Source organism: Xylocopa sonorina, chromosome 10, assembly GCF_050948175.1.
Source record: "Xylocopa sonorina isolate GNS202 chromosome 10, iyXylSono1_principal, whole genome shotgun sequence".
Taxonomy (NCBI): domain Eukaryota; kingdom Metazoa; phylum Arthropoda; class Insecta; order Hymenoptera; family Apidae; genus Xylocopa; species Xylocopa sonorina.
The window spans coordinates 9,383,892-9,403,923 of NC_135202.1; the positions used below are offsets into that span (position 1 = coordinate 9,383,892).

Below are 20,032 nucleotides of genomic sequence, written 5' to 3' on the forward strand. Positions count from 1 at the left end.
TATCCCAGCCTATCTTACCAATTACGAAAAGTAACTTCTATTTTATATAACTCCACGAAGATAGAACACGATACCATTTTTTGTTCAGACAACTCGATTTAACACGGCAGCAAATGAATAAAGTGGACTTTCATCCTTAAATCCTCCCTCCACTGAATAAACTACATTTTGTAATAATTATTAGTAAAATAATCCTTAAAGGAGTATTGCGAAAATTTAAATGCCAGCTGCCCGTATTGGCAATTTTCCACAGGCGGCCTGTTTTCAATTCGTGGCCGTGGAACGTTCAGAAACAACATTAGCAACATCATTGTACTCCCACTTAACCGTACCACGGAGAGTAACTCGGCGTCGTAAGTTATAACGAAGTGAATTACCATCCCCGGAATTGCTAAAGTAACATCCCGGGGCTGTTGCGCAAAGACGTCCAGGATGTTACCCTGAATTCGACTGAAACCCAGCACAATTTTGATTAAAGTCCAAAATTAGACAGCTTTCCACCCCTGACAAGGTAATTCGTTCGTTAGAATCGTTAAGCCGATTGAATGCCGGTAATGCTTTAATCACGTTACTGCAAAATCAATAATTGGCAACGATTCCATCTTCTCATGGTGAACGCAAATCGAAAACTAAATAAAAAGCAATGAATTTTTCATCTTCGCGCATTTACTTTTTTATATTTAGCTTCATTCAATAGGAATCATATAGAACAACTCTATTCAACCACCTCAATTCCAATCGCTATAATAAAAATACCGGATCGAAAAAGAATTCTTCGAACACATTCTCAGCGGCTTCCATGCGACCAATTATTTTCATTCTATTTCTTCGTCACGTTTCACAACATCTCGATCTCAGTCACTTTTACTACCTTCAACATAAGTTTTCATTATGTGTTACGCTGTTACGATTTTATGTTGCTCTCTCCATAAAAAGCCGTCCAACATTGAATTTACTCCTATCCCAGAATGAAGTGATGACCTCTACGAAAAATTCAATGCTCTGCGATAAATTACAAGTCATCGTCAATTTTTTCACATCACGTTAAATAACAGCAAGAGAAAAAAAGAAACAAAAATCGCTCCTCCTACAAGCACGTATTAATACACTACTTCCTGCTTATAAGACAAGATTAAAATGGCGAAAATTAGCGAGGGAATTGCATGCGAGCTTAATCGAACCAATTATATCGTAGCGAGCAGAAAACAACAGACCGTGACCATAAGAATATTAAATCCCACCCCTCTGGGTGGGTGCTGGCGGTGGTAGTGGCGGAGGGATGACGTTAACGTCGCCGTAATCCCACAATAAGTTGGTTAAATTATATTCCATAAATAGAAAATCGATGTGTTTGCACGAGTCTAATCCGGCTCGAAATAAAGCCCCTATCAGAGGTAGAGTTTCGTTTCGAGCGGCGAACAGAAGGGTGGTTAGGTAAAGGAGCCACGAATCGAAGGGGGAAACATGGTCGTACGTTGGTTCAAATTTAGTAGCCATGGAGAGTCGACACGCAGTTTAATTATGGAGGAAATCTAATGCCTGAGTACAGACTGAGAAACGATTTGCTCACAAAACAATGTAGATTAAGAAATTTAATTTTAGTAATTAAAAAATCGCCAAAGGAAAATCTACCAGGATCAAATTTTATTCTCGATCGAGCTTCAAGAGGCTTAAGTACGAGGTACGTATTAGGGAACATTAAAAGAAGCTTAAATGGAATCAGCAAGCATTCGGTATTTCGATTTAGAATTTAAGGAAAGGGTGATACCAGCTGTCCTCTTTGTCTTCTGAGCCACGCTCCCCGTTCCTCCGACGACTAACGAGCCACCTTACCCCGACCTTTCATCCTCCGCATCCTCGGAGTTTCAGAGTTCGAGGTCACCATCTCGTCGTTCGCCCTTTATTCGCGTAAAGGAGGATAAAAAATGATTGTAAATGTGGAGGAGATCCGGGAGCGCCATTCGCGGTTTGATGGAGTTCGGTGGCTGTTAACGGCTCGCGTCCCGTTATCGTCTCGGGCGGGCACATTTTTTACGCGGAAGGACATAGTATATAGCACAAAAGGGAAGAACGATAGGAGATCAGTTGAAATATGGCGCGTATTATCCCGTAAGGTATTGTCGGCGCGGCGATTAATAGGTAATATAGACGTTTTGGGTTACGAAAACTTCTTTGCGCAGCTGGGAAAAAGGTGTTACATCGGATATTCTTAAGTATGACGTGATGGTTTATCAAAGTATGACCTTGGATGACCTTTGAATGGCCATTTAGTGTCAATAACGCGGCATCATCGTAATGACCCCTCGTTATCTTCGAAGGGCCTTGATCTCTAATAACGTAATCTCAATAATCCTCGTGACCTATATATCGCTCATTTGCCACGACATCGATATAATTTAAATATCAAATTATCTCTGGAAGCAGTTTGAACGTTTTGAAATGCGATAAAAGAAGTGTATCACAAACTCTTGACAAATTTCCCTCCTACGCTACTAACTCAAGAACAGCAATGTTTAGCGATTAAAGAATAACCATGCACGGTCTTAAAACGTACATTCTCTCGGTAGAAAAGCTTAACAATCATATTTCAATGGCACTCGTTCCCCGACGGACTCCGTTCCAGGATCACACGCCGCGCGGATCAAAAGCCAGTATGGCATTGACTTGCAAATCGATCCAGCCAGCTCTAGATTTTCCACTTGGCTACCATCTCCATCGAGCCCGACTTTTAAAACGCGCCCAGCCCCGACGAAGGACCACCTACTTATGTTAATTCCTCTTCCGCTGTAATTCAGTTCGCGTTCTAAATATTCATAGGCACCACCGCGTCAGAGCCCCGGGCCGCGTTTTAAAACGACATTAATCGCGGCCACCTTTCGAGAACGTACGAAACACTCGCGCGCGCGCATCTAATTACGACGAGCCGCTAATTGAAACCCTCGAGCACGACTCGTCGCGTCTCGGAGTCGAGACAACTTTTCCGCGTCGATTGTTCATTCAATCGATCAGCCCGCCGCTCGACACCCTCGCATCGCCACTTGCCGACGAGAGCTAACGAAAAGGCTGCGCATGTTTGCGCAAATTCGTGTTTTCACAGACGAAACTTTTACGATAGATTCAATCGAGGACTCCTAAGCAGCATCCACACCGTGGACCGATAAAATCAAAATCGCAGTGAAACGAAAAGATCGTACGTGTAAGGGATGACAGGGCTTACCAGGTTCTTTGGACGCGAGACCTTAAGTCCACTCCGCGTCGTCAAATATTTGCACGAGTCACCAGCTCGTTGCGTCTGACCCGAAAAATTTTCATTCCGATCCCCTTTTACGATCCGAACGGCTCTGAGATTATCGGAGTTCCTAACAGAAGGGACGTTCTGGCAGTGGCAAGTTTCAGACGTCCGAAGTTTCGCCTTTCGATAGAAGGAAAGCTCTCCTTATGGAAATCTTATGGGGAGAAAAATCGTCCCACGCACTTTGGGCATAATAACTGTTATCACTCTTTCGAGCATGATAGTTCCTACCTGTTCTACTGCCTGCTTCTTTCGACTTTGATAATGGAATAGTATAAACTTTTACTGCAAGATTCTCAATATTCTAACACAAGTTAACCATTGAACCTTGATCACACCCCGAAATAAAGCAACAGCAAAGCTTCCCAAGCCTTCCACCCCCTACCGTCCTCAATTTGATGGCCCCACACATGGCAGGACAACCCCTAAACAACTTCCAGCCCCCAAACAGAGGGATCAAAGCCCTCCAATATACCGTCCGGTGGGTAAAGTCGAGGAAAGGTCTTTCGCAACAGCGTAGCCCACGATGTTTCGAGTGACACCCGTCAGGTGATCAGGATTTACGAGATGCGGACCGACTAATCCGGCTGACCCTATAATAGCCCCGTCGACTTTTAATTCACGGGCGCGTTGAACGCGCGTAAACTAGCTGGAAGACAAACGATCCCTCGAACCGGGAGGAAAGAATGATGCCGCGAAGAGCGCGGTCGGAATCGATAGTTCACCTGCGCGCCCACGGGATGTAATTTGTAGCTCGCCTTATGGGGCGCGATACGAAACACTCGGGGCGCTTAAACGGCACAGCATGGATCGTGTATGCATGCGAGGGAATAATTTATTGAAAAACGATACAGCACCTAGGGTGTTCTTCTCGTCATCCGTATGCAAATGTTCTCTTCTCTGTCTTTTCTCAAAAATAACACGTTCCGCATTCAAACGTGTGAGTTGCGATCTGAGTTCATTAATTCACTGTGTCTTCCGAAATTGAATCGCGTATACACAGTTCCATTGTATAAGTGTTGATAGTGTAGGAAGTACGATGAATTGAAAAGCCTACTTTGAAGGGATTAAATTGGGTCGAGGGGTGCACTAGTAAGCGTAGCCAGGCATTTGCCAAGTGCGAGTATTATAATATTTTTAGGATTTAAATGTTACATCTCGTACTGATCGCAGCGACGATGTACCGAGTTGAATATTTGCTGCGTAGACGTAAAAACGTAAAGATAAAGTTAGACGCATTCACACCCCTTAGTAGTAGGAAAATTTAGAAACTCTGATCGATCAAGCTCTTCTAGTCATACGTGAAAATTGTTGTCTAATCGTGTACCTGCAGTTTGAATACGAAACTCAAGGATTATTCCACGCAATGCAAGTCTCTCAGCCACTCTGATATTTAAAGTAAATTGCCGTAGCAGTAAACAGGTAAACTCACCGTTTATGACGATTCAGTTTAATTAATTACTTCATCTCCCACAATTGTGCCCTGCATAAACTACAGCAAACAACGATCGCAATAATTAATTCTAGCTGCTCTATTCAGGACAAAATTTCCTTATTAGAATTCAAGCAAAACGGATTAAATTAATTTCCACCGTCTCCTCGATCCCCTAGAACCCTCCAAAAGTAAAGGTAACACGTTTCGAAAAACGTGTCACGTCTGACGAACTCATCTCCCGATCCCCAGCCCCTCAATTAATCCTAACTCTCCGACTCGTGCCTCACCCCAACGAAACCACCCCTCCCCGATCCCTGAGATCCCGAAAAATCGCCTGGAACCTCCTACGAGCGCGAAAAGAGAAAAAACTACCGTATCATCGTGGCCTGGCCGATAAATATCAGACAGAGCCCCGAAAAGCGTAGCGTCAGGCACCGGCGGGTAGAACGGCGCCGAATCGATGGAGCACGCCGGCTATCGGCGCTCGGCGAAATTTTCGGATGGAAAATCGCGCGAGCAGACACGGGGGATGCTGCGTCCGGGACCCGTACACCGCTATCGATCTTCCAGGCATCGCCAAAGGCGGGCGCGACGGGCGCGCTCGCGCGCTCCCTATCCCTCGGAACACGGGCGCACGCACCGACTCCCTGTGGTAAAGTTCGCGCCCAACCTGGCTCGCGCGAGCGCGGGCGCAACCCGGTGCCCGCGTCCCTACGTTGCTGCTGGCGATTGTGTGCGTGAGTTCGCCTTATGTGTGTACGTGGGAACGGGGACGAGAGGGGCCGTGACCGTGCTGACGCGTACACGTGGAACGGAACACGAGGACGCGCTCCCGGAGGCTAACGTCCAGGGGGTTGATCCGTGTCACGAGACGGCCCTACCTGAGCGTGTGTTTGGGTTAAAGGATCAGGAGCCGGGGACGTGGATGGATGAGGTGGGCGTCGCGTGGATGTTGCTTACGCCTCGCTCGCGGTAATGTCGTGGTGATTGAATGGGGGATACGGTGGAGGTGGATTTTCTACGCGATGCCATGAGAATAGTTTGATTTATTTTTACTGGGAAATGTGAAGTGGCACTGTTTCGGCTCGGTTGGTAATAACAATGCGGCCGTGGGGAAATACAGTTATCAGATGTGTGGGATTACGGGGGTTGAGGAGTGAGTGAGCGGTGGAACTGAACTCGAGGACCGTTTGAGATCGTAGAAGGGTTAAATCTGTTTCTATTTAAAAGTAGGATTGCGTTTGCCTCCCTGATACGGGCTAAGAATAAAGAAGCCCTGCTCGCATTCGATATTAAAAATATTGCTTTAAATATATTTCCATAATGTTCTCATCCAGGATCTAAAGCAACTTGTTTCATTGGTATACCTATATATATCGGTCTGAAATGTTTATATCGAACGTACCATGGAATTATAAATAAATCCTCGTGAAACAAGAAATAATTGAACTTACTAATTGCATGAAAAACATGCAGCTCGCAAATAACATGGTATCTCTATAACGAGTCTGGCCCAAGATCAGCTCATTCTACTTAACCAACGCAGCCTCAGTGATGTAACTCCCCTATACGAAACCCGTACGGCGCGGCGTACATAGGGAACCGGGCGGATAGGTGGACTCCTACCTGTCACCCTCCGCACACAATATTCCTTTTCCCACACACTCTACTCGCACTCGATCCAAAGACGTCACTGTATCGTCCTCCACGCACACCATCTCCAGACCTATCCATACAGTGCACCGGCTCGCGTGAAACAACCCGCATGCACACGTGTACACCCGTTGCAAATCTGTGACACGATACATACATAGATCGCACCGGGAACACCAGCCAATGTCCCCAACACGGTGCACGAGATTCCACTTGGAAGCCAGCGAAAAGGCGATCACAGATGAGTCTGCATGCACATACGCGTACGACACGCAGAGGGGCTCATGGTTGTGAAGGTGGAGGATTCAACGTGCGTGTCACCCACACGAAGGGAAGCTGAAGCGAGACTAGTCACGAACAGGTACTTCCACGTAGGAACATCGAAGCTCGCGCACCAGTTTCCGCGTTCCAGCGGCGCACAAGTGCCTCAATACACGGGTACGCATGTGCACATAGACGTGGCGAGAGATACACGGGCACAAGCGCAACCGGGAAGCACAGACACGAGCAAAGCTCTGTGTTTCGCGAACACCCGTCGACTGGCCTGGCTTCAGTAAGCTCGGAGCTTTCGAACGGTCCAGTCGTCGACACCTAGGGCATCTGCGCGGCTCGGTTAACCAAGTCGATCGTACGTACCGCAGGCGACATGTGCATGACGCGGAATCGACCGTAATTGAAGACAGCCCGATTTCTGGGGGGGTTAATCGGGAGTTTTGTGAGGTGAAGAATCGGTCGTGGAAAGATTGGTGAAAGAAGAAGATATGGTACGACGAGTCGAGACTGTTCCGAGACGGACTGGGTGGATAGACTAGCCTAACAGCCGCAAGAGACCTTCTCCCTCCTGAACCTGAGTGAAAAATTCTCTGGTCGGGAAGTAAAAAATTGACGAAGGTAAACCGAAATAATTTTAGCCTATGTAAATATAAATGTACGACACAGCTTTAGACTGGAACTTCGCTGTACGTTGGAGGGACACGAGTCAGGTCTAAGAGAGCAGAATTTTCGGCCCCCACGATCGGAGATCGTTACTTACGGTTGAAAACATAAGAGAAGAAGGAGTTGAATTATCGACTAACTGGTTAAGGGGTGTTGAAAGGTGGACAGTTTGTTTGTCGGCGATGTAGAGAGGTCCCTTGGCGCAGTGCACCGACGTAATCGAGGCTGGTGTCACTGTTCCGGGACAACGCCGGCGACAGGATCATGAGGGCGAGCAGCGTGCACTGTGCAACGAATTACGCCTCGAGATCGATTAGAAGACCGTGGAATCGGCTTGATTGCTGTAGTGAAAGGTTGATAGCCGTTAGCAAACCAGTCGCTAGCCCTTCTCCAGCTTAACTTCCAATTTAGTTGAGCCACGACCCGTAAACAACCGTCAGCCGACGTCTGATTAAAAACGGTACATTCTACTGGAGCGTCTGTGGGTTTCCTGTCGAATCAAAGGGTTCGAGCGTCCACGAGGTGCTCCGGGGACCTGTTACGAAACGAATAAAGAGGAATAATTACATTCCCACTAAAAAATTGGAATAAGGAAACGAAGTGAATTATAAATGGTACTTTTCTGTTGAATTCTGCAATGGATGAAGTTTGTAATACTTGAAAGAGAATACGTTGCGAATACTTGGCGAAAGAAGACGAGGCATTGAAACCATCTGAATTACAAGTGGAAGGTGAAGAGCAATCAGTTAGATGAAAACGGGTACTTTTTGGCGAACTTTGTGGCCCACGAAAAGCTCGTTCGTTTTGAATATTCACGAGGAATCCGTTTCGCATCGAAGAATATAAAACACGAAAAGACAACAAGAATTAATCGAATCTAAGCATGACCATCAATCGACAACTAACGCTGGACTGAATTCTTCATGGAATGAACCTCCTATCCTCGATGCGTTCAGGCAGAAACTATTACATAACTAAAAGTTAAAGAAAGATCGAGGTGCTTCGACAAAAAAGTAGTCGCCAGTAAAAGTTCCATTAGAAATGATTCTCGTCGAATGTCTCGAAAATATATATTCTGAATATTTAAGGATACCAAAAGTCGTCTAGATGTCGACTTTGGAAGATTTTCGCAACGATTCTTCGCCAAGTTATTATTAAGGGTCGCAGAGCATGGCCGGCTGCACAAACGATTAATTCTCGGCCGAGTGCAGATCCAGGGATGCAGCAAAACCAGCGGTGCACATTTAAAAGACGCCGTTGAAGAGGACGAGAACTATCAAAGAGGCGTCAGCCTAGTCACAAAGCTCCACCGGAGTGTAATAATACCGACATACCTGGGGCAAACGCGCGAAAAATCGACTGTAAACGAATGTGATCGAGATCTTGCGTAAATTCAATTCTTGCTTCAAGAGCAATGTGCAAAAACAACGTCCAACTAACGGAGTAGTAAATTATGAACGAAAGAAGAAACGGAAATTGATCCAAAAAATAGTTATTTCCGTGAGAAATGCAAGAGTTTAAAAAGAACATTTTCAGCTGTACTTCGAGGGTAAGTTTAAGTCGAAAGTGTTTTAATAGCGGAGAAAGGAAAACAAGTAGAGAGTGAAGTTTAAAAAAAGAGCGAATGGGAGAAACTTCGGTTCGCAACGTTGTTTTCACGCTTCATCGGGGGCTAATTGGAAAAGGGTAGCGTCGCGGGCAAAAGTAGACGTCAATTTAACGGATGGCCGCGTCGTTTCGCGCTGCAACCGGTTATTTTCGGCGAACGGAAAGTCGGGGACGACGAACGGCCCGTTGAATATCAAATCGGCGCACTTTCATAATTCAGTGATTAGACGAGGATTTCCCGTGGGAGTCGTCCCCTTCGATCCTCCAGGGACAGCGGAGGGGGTGGACGTTACACAAGCGGCGTTCGCGGTGAAAGATTGCGCGATCGTATTTTTAGAACAATTTCATGCGAAAAAAAATAGAGTAAAACTGTACCTTGTACTCGCGCTTATACTGGAGAAAAATTGGCAAGAACAGCACAGTGGAAGTAGTTAAAAAAAATATTTGTATAAAGTTAAGAGCAGACACTAAAATTATGACCATTTTATGCATCTCTACGTACTTTTAGAATACCAATAGAATCACAGTTGAAAGAACCGCAAACATGCCTCCGTTAAATTGCATTTTAAACGTGTTCTTTCTACCCATTTCTCTTGTTTTAAACGAAATTGTACAAATGTCCCAAAAACAAGATCTCTCTAACTTCCACCGTTAAAAAAGCGTTATCTATTAAAGAATACTAGAAATCTATTTTAAAATACCCCTCGAGAGCGAAGGGTTAATCGTGGCTATTAATAACCCCTTTTTAATCGCTACTTCCCGGGGAATTTCATAAGTTTCACGTGAATGTAGGACGGGCGAGCAAAGTGCAACAGTGAATTCTGTTATCAGACTGGTGACAGTCCGCGAAAGGTATCCTCGTTTCAGGTTCCGTGTGCCTGGGACCCGCGACGCGGCACGGAGTGCCCGTAAAGTTTAACAAAGCGCGGGGTTACAATGTGAAGTGTCCTCTCACCTCGTTCTCCCGAGGGGCCCGCGTGTTTAAAAGCCCTGCGACGCAGCCTACTACCCCGCCACGCTCAATGGTAATTAATTCAGACGTAAGATGATATGGAGTCTGACGACGAAGTGGACGAAGAGCTGCCGGAGGCGAAACATACAGAGGTACGATAATCCTTCTAAAAAAACAAACGAAACGGTATGGAAATGAAAATGGAAAATGAAAGAGGAGAATGTAAGAGGAGAACAGAATAAATAAACGGTTTAGTATCATGATTCTTTGTTGCTCATGCAAAAAGAAAGAAACAATAGAAAAAAGTAGAAAAGAAATTAAATAAAAAGAACTTTTAATATACAGCATGCACGTACACATTATTTCTTTACATGAAAAAGTAACTTTCGTGAAACGTTAAATTTTCTCTTCCCAGAGAATCCCCAGAGAATTATGAATTTGATTATCCTAATAAAGATCAGTTATAAATTTGAAGTTATTAGCGAACAGAAGTGATAGTTGAAGAGAAGTGATAGGTCGGTTAATAGCTTGTAAGAAATGAAATTGTAAAAATCATGCAGGTGAGCCGAAATGATAACTTAGAAAGGTTCGAGACGATGAAAATCTCGACGAAACCCATGTCCTCGAAGACAGTAGAACGAAGGGTGTGCCAGTTGGTCCGTTCACCGAACCCGGAGGAACCGGAAACGGTTCTACCGTGCAAGGATTCTGGTAAGACGAAGACGCAGGAAGAATCAAAATTATCTTTAAGTACCAGCATCAAGACTGACATGAAGGAGAGCGAAATTGTCAGGATCTGCAGGAGCAAGCGGCTCACCTGCCAGGACACGATACACGAGTACGACGAGGACGATGGCCTCACCATGGAGAAGGTCGGAAGGTAAAGAAAATTTAATTCCTACTCTGAGAGTGGTCAAATTAACCCCAATCAAATGGACGAGAAAAAGTGGCTCTGAATTTTTAATAACGACTTAATCTACCTAATTACTTGGAACATTATCTCGTGACGTTTCGATCATTCTGTCCTGAATACTATATGGTTAATTGTACCCTAATCATACCAATTGGTTTCAATTTTCTCGACGTTTTGATGAAAAGCAAAGCTTTAGAGAAAACGTGGTATATCCCATCGACATGTCGAACCCAATACGGTGATTTTTTTTTTAAAAAAAGGTACCTCGAGGCGCATCCAGAAGCGGCGGAGGCCTGGCTGCGTGAGAACGCGAGCCTAGAACTTCGTCAACGGCTTCAAGGTGTGGCACTGCCTCAAATCAATTCGCCAGTGAGGAGCGTACACCAAGAGGAGAATCTGCTCAGTCGAAGCAAACGAAACAGCGTCACTTCCGATCTGTTCCAGTCCTGGCTGGCCTCCAGCTCGCCGGCCAAGCGCAGCAAAAGTCCTAGCAGGTGAATCAACCACGAATTTAAACCCTTTGAATATTATAGACACATGTTACGATACTAAAGGATAAGTAAATGAAGATATCCATTTATTTTACCTGATTCCTTATAAAAATATAAGGAATCCGAATGGAATAAAATTTTTTCATTCGAGACTTCATTTTCGAGAGAATCGAATTTGAAGATCCATTCCGTTCGAATATAATTTCCAGTAAGATAGCACTTGTCCTGCGACGTATAACAGTTATTGCGACCGTAAACAATGCTCTGCGACCTTCTACTGTATTATTTCCGTGAGTAATCAGTTTCCATCCAGTTAACGAAGCGACCAGTTACACAAATCGAGAGTACGTTGATATGACCGGAGCCTTAGGAGTCTGTAACGGTAATTTGTGTGCTTCAGTTCATTGTTATAAGGGACATTTTCCCAGTCAGCGTATTCCTGACCAAAAAACAATCGAAAATATATTCTATCAGAACATAAATCCTTTGAGTCGCGGCTTCGAATTTTTAAATCGAAATCGAACGCTGTTCGAAGACGGTTCTTACGAAAAATATCTAGAAAATGAGTTTTCTATCCAATTTCTAGTAATCACAGTCGATAGGAAAATTGATCGAGCATTTCTAAATCGATAAAAATGATCTGTATTGTATTCAGGATGTACACATCGCTGGTAGGACGAAGAGAAGAGCTCAACAGGTTGGACGAAAGCGATTTGTTCATGGAATTGATCAGAGACGTGGCGAACGAGCTGGATATCAATGTTCTCTGTCACAAGATATTGGTGAACGTTGGCCTGCTAACGCACGCCGATCGTGGAAGCCTTTTTCTGGCTAAGGGACCTTTGGAGGACAGGTATTTAGTTGCTAAACTGTTCGACGTGACACAAGACACGGAATTAGAGGAAGCCATACAAAGAGCGAAGAACGAGGAGATCAAGATACCCTTTGGAGTTGGAATAGCTGGCTACGTGGCTCAAACTAAGGAGATCATCAACATCAAGGATGCTTATAAGGTTTGGAAATTATTATTATTCGGGGGATTATCGCGAGGAAAGTAATTATAGAAGAAATTATCTTGAGAAATATATTTATAGGGGAGATCGTCTTGGGAGAAGTAATTGTATTAGAAATTACCTTGAGGAGAGTAATTGTAGAAGGGATTTACTTGTTGCCCAAAATTAATTGGTTGATTGGTGAATGCGACTAAGCGAATAAATTAATTTTAGATGAAGAAGAATCCGTGTAAGAGAGAGTGGAAAAAAGTGGATATCTGAATATTTTGTTTTTAGGATCCACGGTTCAATAGCTCTATCGATATGAGAACAGGATATAAAACAACGCTCATTCTATCGATGCCTATCTGCAATTATGAGGGAGACGTTATTGGAGTTGCTCAGATTATAAATAAGACTAATGGTAGCAATGAGTTTACTAACAGAGACGTCGAGGTGTTTCAGAGGTTGGCGATCGATTAATTACAAACTCTGAATAAACGTGAATTCGTCTAGCAATTACTTTGTGACAACAATAATTCCAGATACCTAACATTTTGCGGGATCGGTATTCAAAACGCACAGTTGTTCGAGCTATCTGTGCAAGAGTACCGCAGGAACCAGATTCTCCTAAACCTAGCCAGAAACATATTCGAGGAACAGAACAACCTCGAGTGTTTAGTCACCAAGATCATGACCGAAGCGAAGGAGCTACTAAAGTGCGAAAGATGTGCTGTGTATCTTCTGGATCTTGACTGCGGAGAGGCAGTAAGTTCGTTCAAACAACAAATACATTCTGAAATGAAATGACCCACTTTAGATGTTTCTACGGAGGATTGAAAAAATGGAACTTTACCAAAAATATCGACGAGGAGCATAATAAGGGATCCTAAGTTTCGTTTCAGGGACATCTCGAAAAGATCGTCGAACGACCAGGAAAGTCGACGCAAGAATGCCGGAAACCGTTGTCCAGGAGAGAGGTGAGTGACACCGGCACGTGTTACTCGAGTTCTCGTAAGTCTGATGATCTTTTTCTTCTTTCCTGGCGGCTCAGAGCAATAACATCGAGATGGAGGATATTTTCCAACAGCACGTGAGTAAATCCACCTTAAAAGAAATTACTGATACTCCTTAGGATACTGTCCTTTTTGCTTTGATTGTTTAAATTAACTAAAAACCAAATGGAACTTCAAAATGAAAAGAAATCAAATCTGTTTTCTGTGTCGAAATCTTCCATTTCCTTTGTGAACACTCGTAGACATCGAACGATGGGAATAAATTCACCACGATCTTCGAGATGGGTAACGAAACTCAGGAAGCTAAGGTGTACAGACCTAGCGGAAGCGATCTCTCTAAGCCCCTGGGTCAAATCGCCAGGTACGTCGCCGTTACGGGTCAGATCTTGAATATCGGCGACGTGGCCACGTGGTTGAAGAAGGATGTCGTCCAATCTGGGAACGAGCCCATAAAGAGCATCCTGTGCATGCCCATAGCTAATGGACAGAGAACAGTGATCGGCGTTGCTCAATTGATCAACAAGGTTACTCCCAATCTTTTATCGCAAATGACATGAAACTGACTGGTTCGACATTTTTCATTATCCTAGTATAAATAATTCTACAGGACAACGGGACATCTTTCACGGACTCGGACGTGTCGATCTTCGAGGCGTTCGCCATTTTCTGCGGCCTTGGGATCCACAACACTCAAATGTACGAGTCAGCGTGCAAACTGATGGCCAAGCAGAAGGTAGCTCTCGAGTGTTTGAGCTACCACGCAACGGCCAGCACCGACGACACGCAAAAACTGACCTCTGAACCGATTCCGTCCGCGGAGTCTTACAATCTGTACAGTTTCACCTTCATCGACTTCGATCTGACCGACGAGGACACCTGCAGGGCCACCATTCGGATGTTCAAGCAATGCGACCTGATCCAGAAGTTCCATATCCCTTACGAAGTACTCTGCAGATGGGTCCTCAGCGTGAAGAAAAATTACAGGTGAAGAATTTCCTTTCCAATTTCCATTTTGTTACATACGAGCGGAAAGTGAAGAACATACAACATTAATGTACGATAATAAATGATTTTAGGCCAGTCAAGTATCATAACTGGAGGCACGCGTTGAACGTTGCTCAGACGATGTTCGCCATGCTGAAAACTGGCAAGATGGAACAGTTTATGACGGACCTCGAGATCCTTGGCCTTCTCGTGGCCTGTCTGTGTCACGACTTAGACCATCGAGGGACTAACAACGCGTTTCAGATGAAGACGGAGTCCCCATTGGCTATCCTCTACTCGACCAGTACTATGGAGCACCATCACTTCGACCAGTGCGTCATGATCTTAAATTCGGACAGCAACAATATCTTCCAAAGTTTGTCCATGGAGGACTACAGGAAAGTAATGAAGGTTGTAGAGAGTGCAATCCTTTCCACCGACTTGGCCATGTACTTTAAGAAGAAGAATAGGTTCATGGAGCTGATCGACGAAGGCGAGTTTGACTGGCAAAGCGAGGAGAAAAAAGAACGTAAGATCGATGAACTATTTACCTAGTAAATCAATCCAATGGAACCACTATTTCATCCCAGGAAACCCAAGTAGTAACCTTTCGACTATCAACAGCTCTACTTTCAATTTCCACTCTTTAATTTCCAGTACTCTGCGGGATGATGATGACCGCCTGCGACGTGAGCGCCATAGCCAAGCCTTGGGAGGTTCAGCACCGCGTAGCCAAGCTGGTGGCCGACGAATTCTTCGATCAAGGTGACCTGGAACGACTCCAATTGAACCAGCAACCAGTAGCCATGATGGACCGGGAGAGGAGGGACGAGCTGCCGCAAATGCAAGTGGGATTCATCGACGTGATCTGTCTACCTCTCTACAAGGTCCTCTCCGACACGTTCCCGTGGATCATGCCTCTCTACGAAGGCACCATGGAGAACCGTAAGCACTGGCAAGACCTAGCGGAGAAAGTCGAGATGGGTCTCACCTGGATCGACCGTGACACCATCGACGAGCCGGTCGAGGAGTTCGTCTCGTACGAACCGAAGGACATCGAGTTCACGGTGACGACCTTGAATTGCGGCCAGGCGGAGAGGAAGGAGGTGCCGGAGAAATCTGCGTTGGGTCGGTTCGCATCTCTGAGGAAAGGTGGTCGAACGTTAAGCAAAGGGGTCAGAAATCGTATTAGCAGATCGCTGTACGCGAGGAGCACTCCTGAGGACGCGGCCAAGTCGAAAGCATTGATACCGGACAGGAAGAGCCGTAACAAACTGTGTCTGCTCATTTGACGACTTACTTCGACCACTCTTGAGAGCATACCGGAATGACTGAAGTGACAATGCGAGACTTCATCAGGGAAACGTTCTTCGATCACCCATGGTGGACGTAATTGGGTTCGCCGGTCAACTAGATTACTAGTTCGCGACTAGTTAGCGAATTTCGAGGATAAGGGAAGAGAGACGGACTTTAAACTCACGGACGTGAATTCTACAAGATTTTACGAGAACCTTGTGACTTTTGAAGATACAATGTCTGTTGGGACGAAGGAAGAGAGATCGGTTCTGTCTGAACCCTACCAAGAGGACCTTCGGAAATAAAAATTAAGCGGAGGCAAACAGTGGAACGAATGAAATTCCTTACCACGTTGAGGTTCGAGGTGGAAGCCAGCAGATTTTAATTCGAGGACTGTCGAGGTCTTCACGCAAGAGGCTAGGCCTGTAGTAAACGGCTAGGTAGTTACAACTTTCACCGAATTTTACAAGCTCAGAGTGAGAGAGGCGCAGCGTAGAACGATCGAACGCGATACGGATTCAATTTTGACAATCTTTTTTGTATATCTCGATACCTAATTAGGATAATCCGATGGGTAGACGCGACAGGGAAAGAATGAACGTAGGCTATCTCGATTTATAAAAAAAAAAAAAATGGATGAAGTAGCCGAAAAAGATGGGCATTTTTATATACCAAAATAAAAAAAAGAATGAAAAAAGAAAACGTTGGACTCTCGATGACACGTTACGTTTCTAAAGTGGCGCGCGCGGAACCTGTTCGCAACACAGCGACACAGAAGAGTGACTCAATCAACGCGAATCAATGCCTACGATTGAATTAATTATTCCGTTACGTCGTCCAGCCACTCCAAAAATCGCATCTCCGACGTAAGTGAAAGAGACGCGCCATATGTCGCTTTCGGAATTCGAGGATGCGACTCGCATTCTTATTTTCTACCATTCTTTGTTTCTTCCTAACATTATCTTCTATCGAAGGGGATATTTTTCTGTACATTTCGGATTTCTCCCTTTTCTTTCTGTTGGTCGGTTGGTTTAACAAATTAGAAAAGGATAAACGAAGAAAATAGAAGAGAATTCGAGGAATTTTCTGTTCTGATTATCAGAGTGATCCAACTATCCACAATTAGATGGTATAAAGTCCTGTCTAGGATGGCAATGACGCTTGAAAAGCAGGTATTTCTTGATGAAACGAGAAGATACAAGAGAGATATACGCACAAACGAACGAACTGTGCCATACACAGTACACACACGAGAATCAATTAATTATCCAGGACGATTCGAACGGGGTGTTTTTAAAAACGAACGCGAGAGAATTCAGCGACAAGAGTCAGACTGGTTTCTAGTCTTTTGATATAGCTACTGTGTACGAACATGCCTGTCAGAGACTATCGCACACGACTAAATAAAATCTGAATGTGCTCAAAATACGAAACCCGACCACATCACTTCTCCCTTCTTCTGTTCTTTCCGCTTCAAACGAAGGCGTTGCAACGGCCAATTATACTTTTAACAGGCTGGATTCTGTGGGAAAGAAAAATTTCAAAGTAAGTCAAAATTAAATTGCAAATGTTGCGGTTTGAGAAACAATATAAAAGAAAATTTTAATAAAAAAATACCAGAGAAATTGTACGGTTTAACAATTCCCGCGGGAGACTCGGATAAAAATTCTAAAAGCAATGTAAAGTTTAAAATCAAAGTGGTTACATAAAAAAAAGAAATATACATCTCGGAATATTTAGTTGAAAAATAATTGTCGCAGTGTTAAACTCTGTACACTAAAAGGACAATTTGTGTGACTCATGGAAATTAACTATCGTGGGTCACCAGTGACGCAAGGTGAGCATTTCATTTCCAGAGATTATTATGCTTCACTAATTATTATAGAACACCGATATGAGCGACAGGAAAAATTCCAACCTTTGTGACTATCACGGGTCATCGGCGATTCGTAACAGAATATTTAATATTTTGTGACCACCGAACGAATCGCCAACGACCCGGGACAAAACTCGTAGCGTCGATTCTCGCTGTTTTTTAAGTTTCACCATCGCTTGCCACCGGTGACCAACGACGGCACGGAATTATCATACATTAAAAGCACCTTCTCATTTTAATTTCGAAGTGTAGTCCTTCGTCTCCGTGACTTTTACGCAGCTTTTTATTATTAAAACATTTAGAAATTACACTCGAACGATGGTGTCCTTTACACAGTAACGAATCATCAAACGTTTTGGTCCTACGATTAAATTAAGTATAACAAACGGCTTTCTTTTTTCCCCCTTAAATCCTCTTCATCTCCTTTACTCTTGATACTCCGTGTGTCGACGATTAATATTTCGGTATTTACACATTTATGCAACGTTCAGTTGCATAGGGAACGAATTGAAACAAAAGGAGTCTGGCAACGCGTATCACCGCGACGCTATCAGATAGTGTAACTGTTTTATCGGGCCAGAGAGGCTGTTTCTTCTACACCACCAACAGATACACCGTTCTTTAATCGACCTCGTAATGCAACTCGTTCCACGTAACAAACGAAAGATAAAACGTCGAGGCAGTGGCGCGGCTATTTGGCAAGATACCTTCCACCTTGTCGCGTGATTACGTGGAGCAGGCTCCTCATTTATGATCATCGTGATCAAGGTCGAAACCGAGTTTATTCTAGACGCGCATAAAAAATGAATCTTTGCTCTCTCACTCACTCACTCTCTCTTTTTCTCTCTCTCTCTCTCTCTCTCTCTCTCTCGCTCTCTCACACGGTCTCTCTCTTGGACACAAAATAAGTGTTAGAGCTGTTTAGCAGGGGTCAAGACCTCACGGGAGAACAGAAATTTCACGGATAAATAGCTACCCGGCTTGGCTACCTGAGATAATCGAGCGTCTAGAGATATTCAACAGTTTGGTTCTGTTTCGTACGGTCTGACAAATTTAGGTTTGACAAACTAAATACGGTAAACTCGAATACAAACAGAGCCAGCCTTAGCTAAATATCAATTTTATCTACCGATCGACTGTCCATTCTGAAGCTTCGCACAGAGAGTCCTGGACTTCAGAACAGCCCAACTTATATTCTCTAACTATTTCCCAGATAGTTTTACTAGTTCAGTAAATAACTAAAAGGTATATTCACTATACTCTATAGTTATAGAGTAAATGGTGTAATTATTATCAAAGATACTCCAGGACAATAAACCTAAGTAGAATAACGTATGTCCCGCATCACAAGAGACCATCATCAGAACCATCGATTATCCAAGGTGAGGTAAATTTCTGTTTCCTCTTAATCTTTATGGGTAGAATTCGGATAGGATCAACAGCCCTTAATAAGTATATACCCGGACGCTCAAACAGCCATCGAAACGTCTCGCGACAATCGACACGGGTTGGACGTGGATTAGTCGTAGACGAAGAAATCGTTATCGTGGCTCTTCGATTGAGATCATAGGTCGTTCCTTAAAACGAATCAAATCGAAAAAGATTCATGAGAAAGTCGAGCACACCGGCCTTGCTAGCGAGGACCGACGGGATATAATCCGTCGTGTTAATCCTCGCGCGGTTCGTAGAAAAATATAAAACAAAAGGATATCACGCATAATACGACGCTGTATAATTATGTACAACCGACGCACCATTGGATCGGGTGCGCATGATTCGGACGTTCATCCTTGATCACGATGTTCGCACCGTCGCATTGATTCAATTACAATATAATCTACTTAACGATCGCCTCTTTCCATTCAGCGTTCTCCCATTCTTCTTACTCGTCTTCGCTTTTGTACAATTTCTTCTGTTTGTTTTTTTTTTTTTCTTCTCTTCCCTTTTTCCTCAGCCAATCCAACGGAGATTTTCATTCAGCGCAGATATTTTTGTGCCAGCAATTTCGATCGAATCGGATGATCATACAAGTCGATTGTTCGTTCCGAAGAGGTTGACGCGATCCCGCAGGTAAACGTGTACCCGGAGGGCTCGCGTCGCGTATTCACGGGCAAACGATAGAGCGAATATCGCAAGGAAAAAACGTTCGCGTGACAGAAGCATCAGCGGAAGATATCAAACGCGGAAGAGAGAAGCTTGAACCAAGTTCAACGAAGCGTTTCGAAACTTACAGCGACGCGAGTAAATGTCTCTCAGTACTTGACGCCGTGATGATGAATCAAATTCGAGGGCCAGTCTTGGCGTTGAACCGAGTACGAGACTCGAGCTTGATTCCACACGTGTCGCCCGTTAAATGCAGATGACGTTCAAAGTCTTTAAACGAACGGTAAAAAAAGAATTGCTTGAACGTTGCAAAGAACGTGCAAAGAAGCCGGGTGTGTGTGTGTACGTGTATATGTATGTGTACGTAAAGTCTGGCATAAATTTTGGTTTTATACACTGTACGAATAAAGCGCGCGGTTGTTCACCGGTGAACACGTTTGCCCAGTTTCTTTGCATCGATCGTTTACACTGGTACGTTTGTTTCT

At 44.2% G+C, this 20,032-nt stretch overlaps 1 protein-coding gene across 3 annotated transcripts; it reads left to right on the forward strand.

Moving 5' to 3' along the window:
• Positions 1–8,738: 8,738 nt before the first annotated feature.
• On the forward strand, positions 8,739–15,891 carry Pde6 (phosphodiesterase 6). Of its 3 annotated transcripts, none has more exons than XM_076902696.1 (13): positions 8,739–8,865; positions 9,756–10,028; positions 10,437–10,756; positions 11,050–11,283; positions 11,936–12,293; positions 12,570–12,739; positions 12,818–13,040; positions 13,178–13,252; positions 13,327–13,365; positions 13,531–13,812; positions 13,896–14,272; positions 14,365–14,801; positions 14,930–15,891. In XM_076902696.1, the coding sequence occupies exons 2-13, from the start codon at positions 9,975–9,977 to the stop codon at positions 15,562–15,564; spliced, it is 3,204 nt and encodes a 1,067-aa protein (XP_076758811.1). In that variant the 5' UTR covers positions 8,739–8,865; positions 9,756–9,974; the 3' UTR covers positions 15,565–15,891. The 3 variants fall into 3 exon arrangements, with proteins under 3 accessions (XP_076758811.1, XP_076758812.1, XP_076758813.1); XM_076902697.1 differs by having other exon boundaries at positions 9,777–10,028; XM_076902698.1 differs by having other exon boundaries at positions 8,740–8,865; positions 9,792–10,028.
• Positions 15,892–20,032: the final 4,141 nt, after the last annotated feature.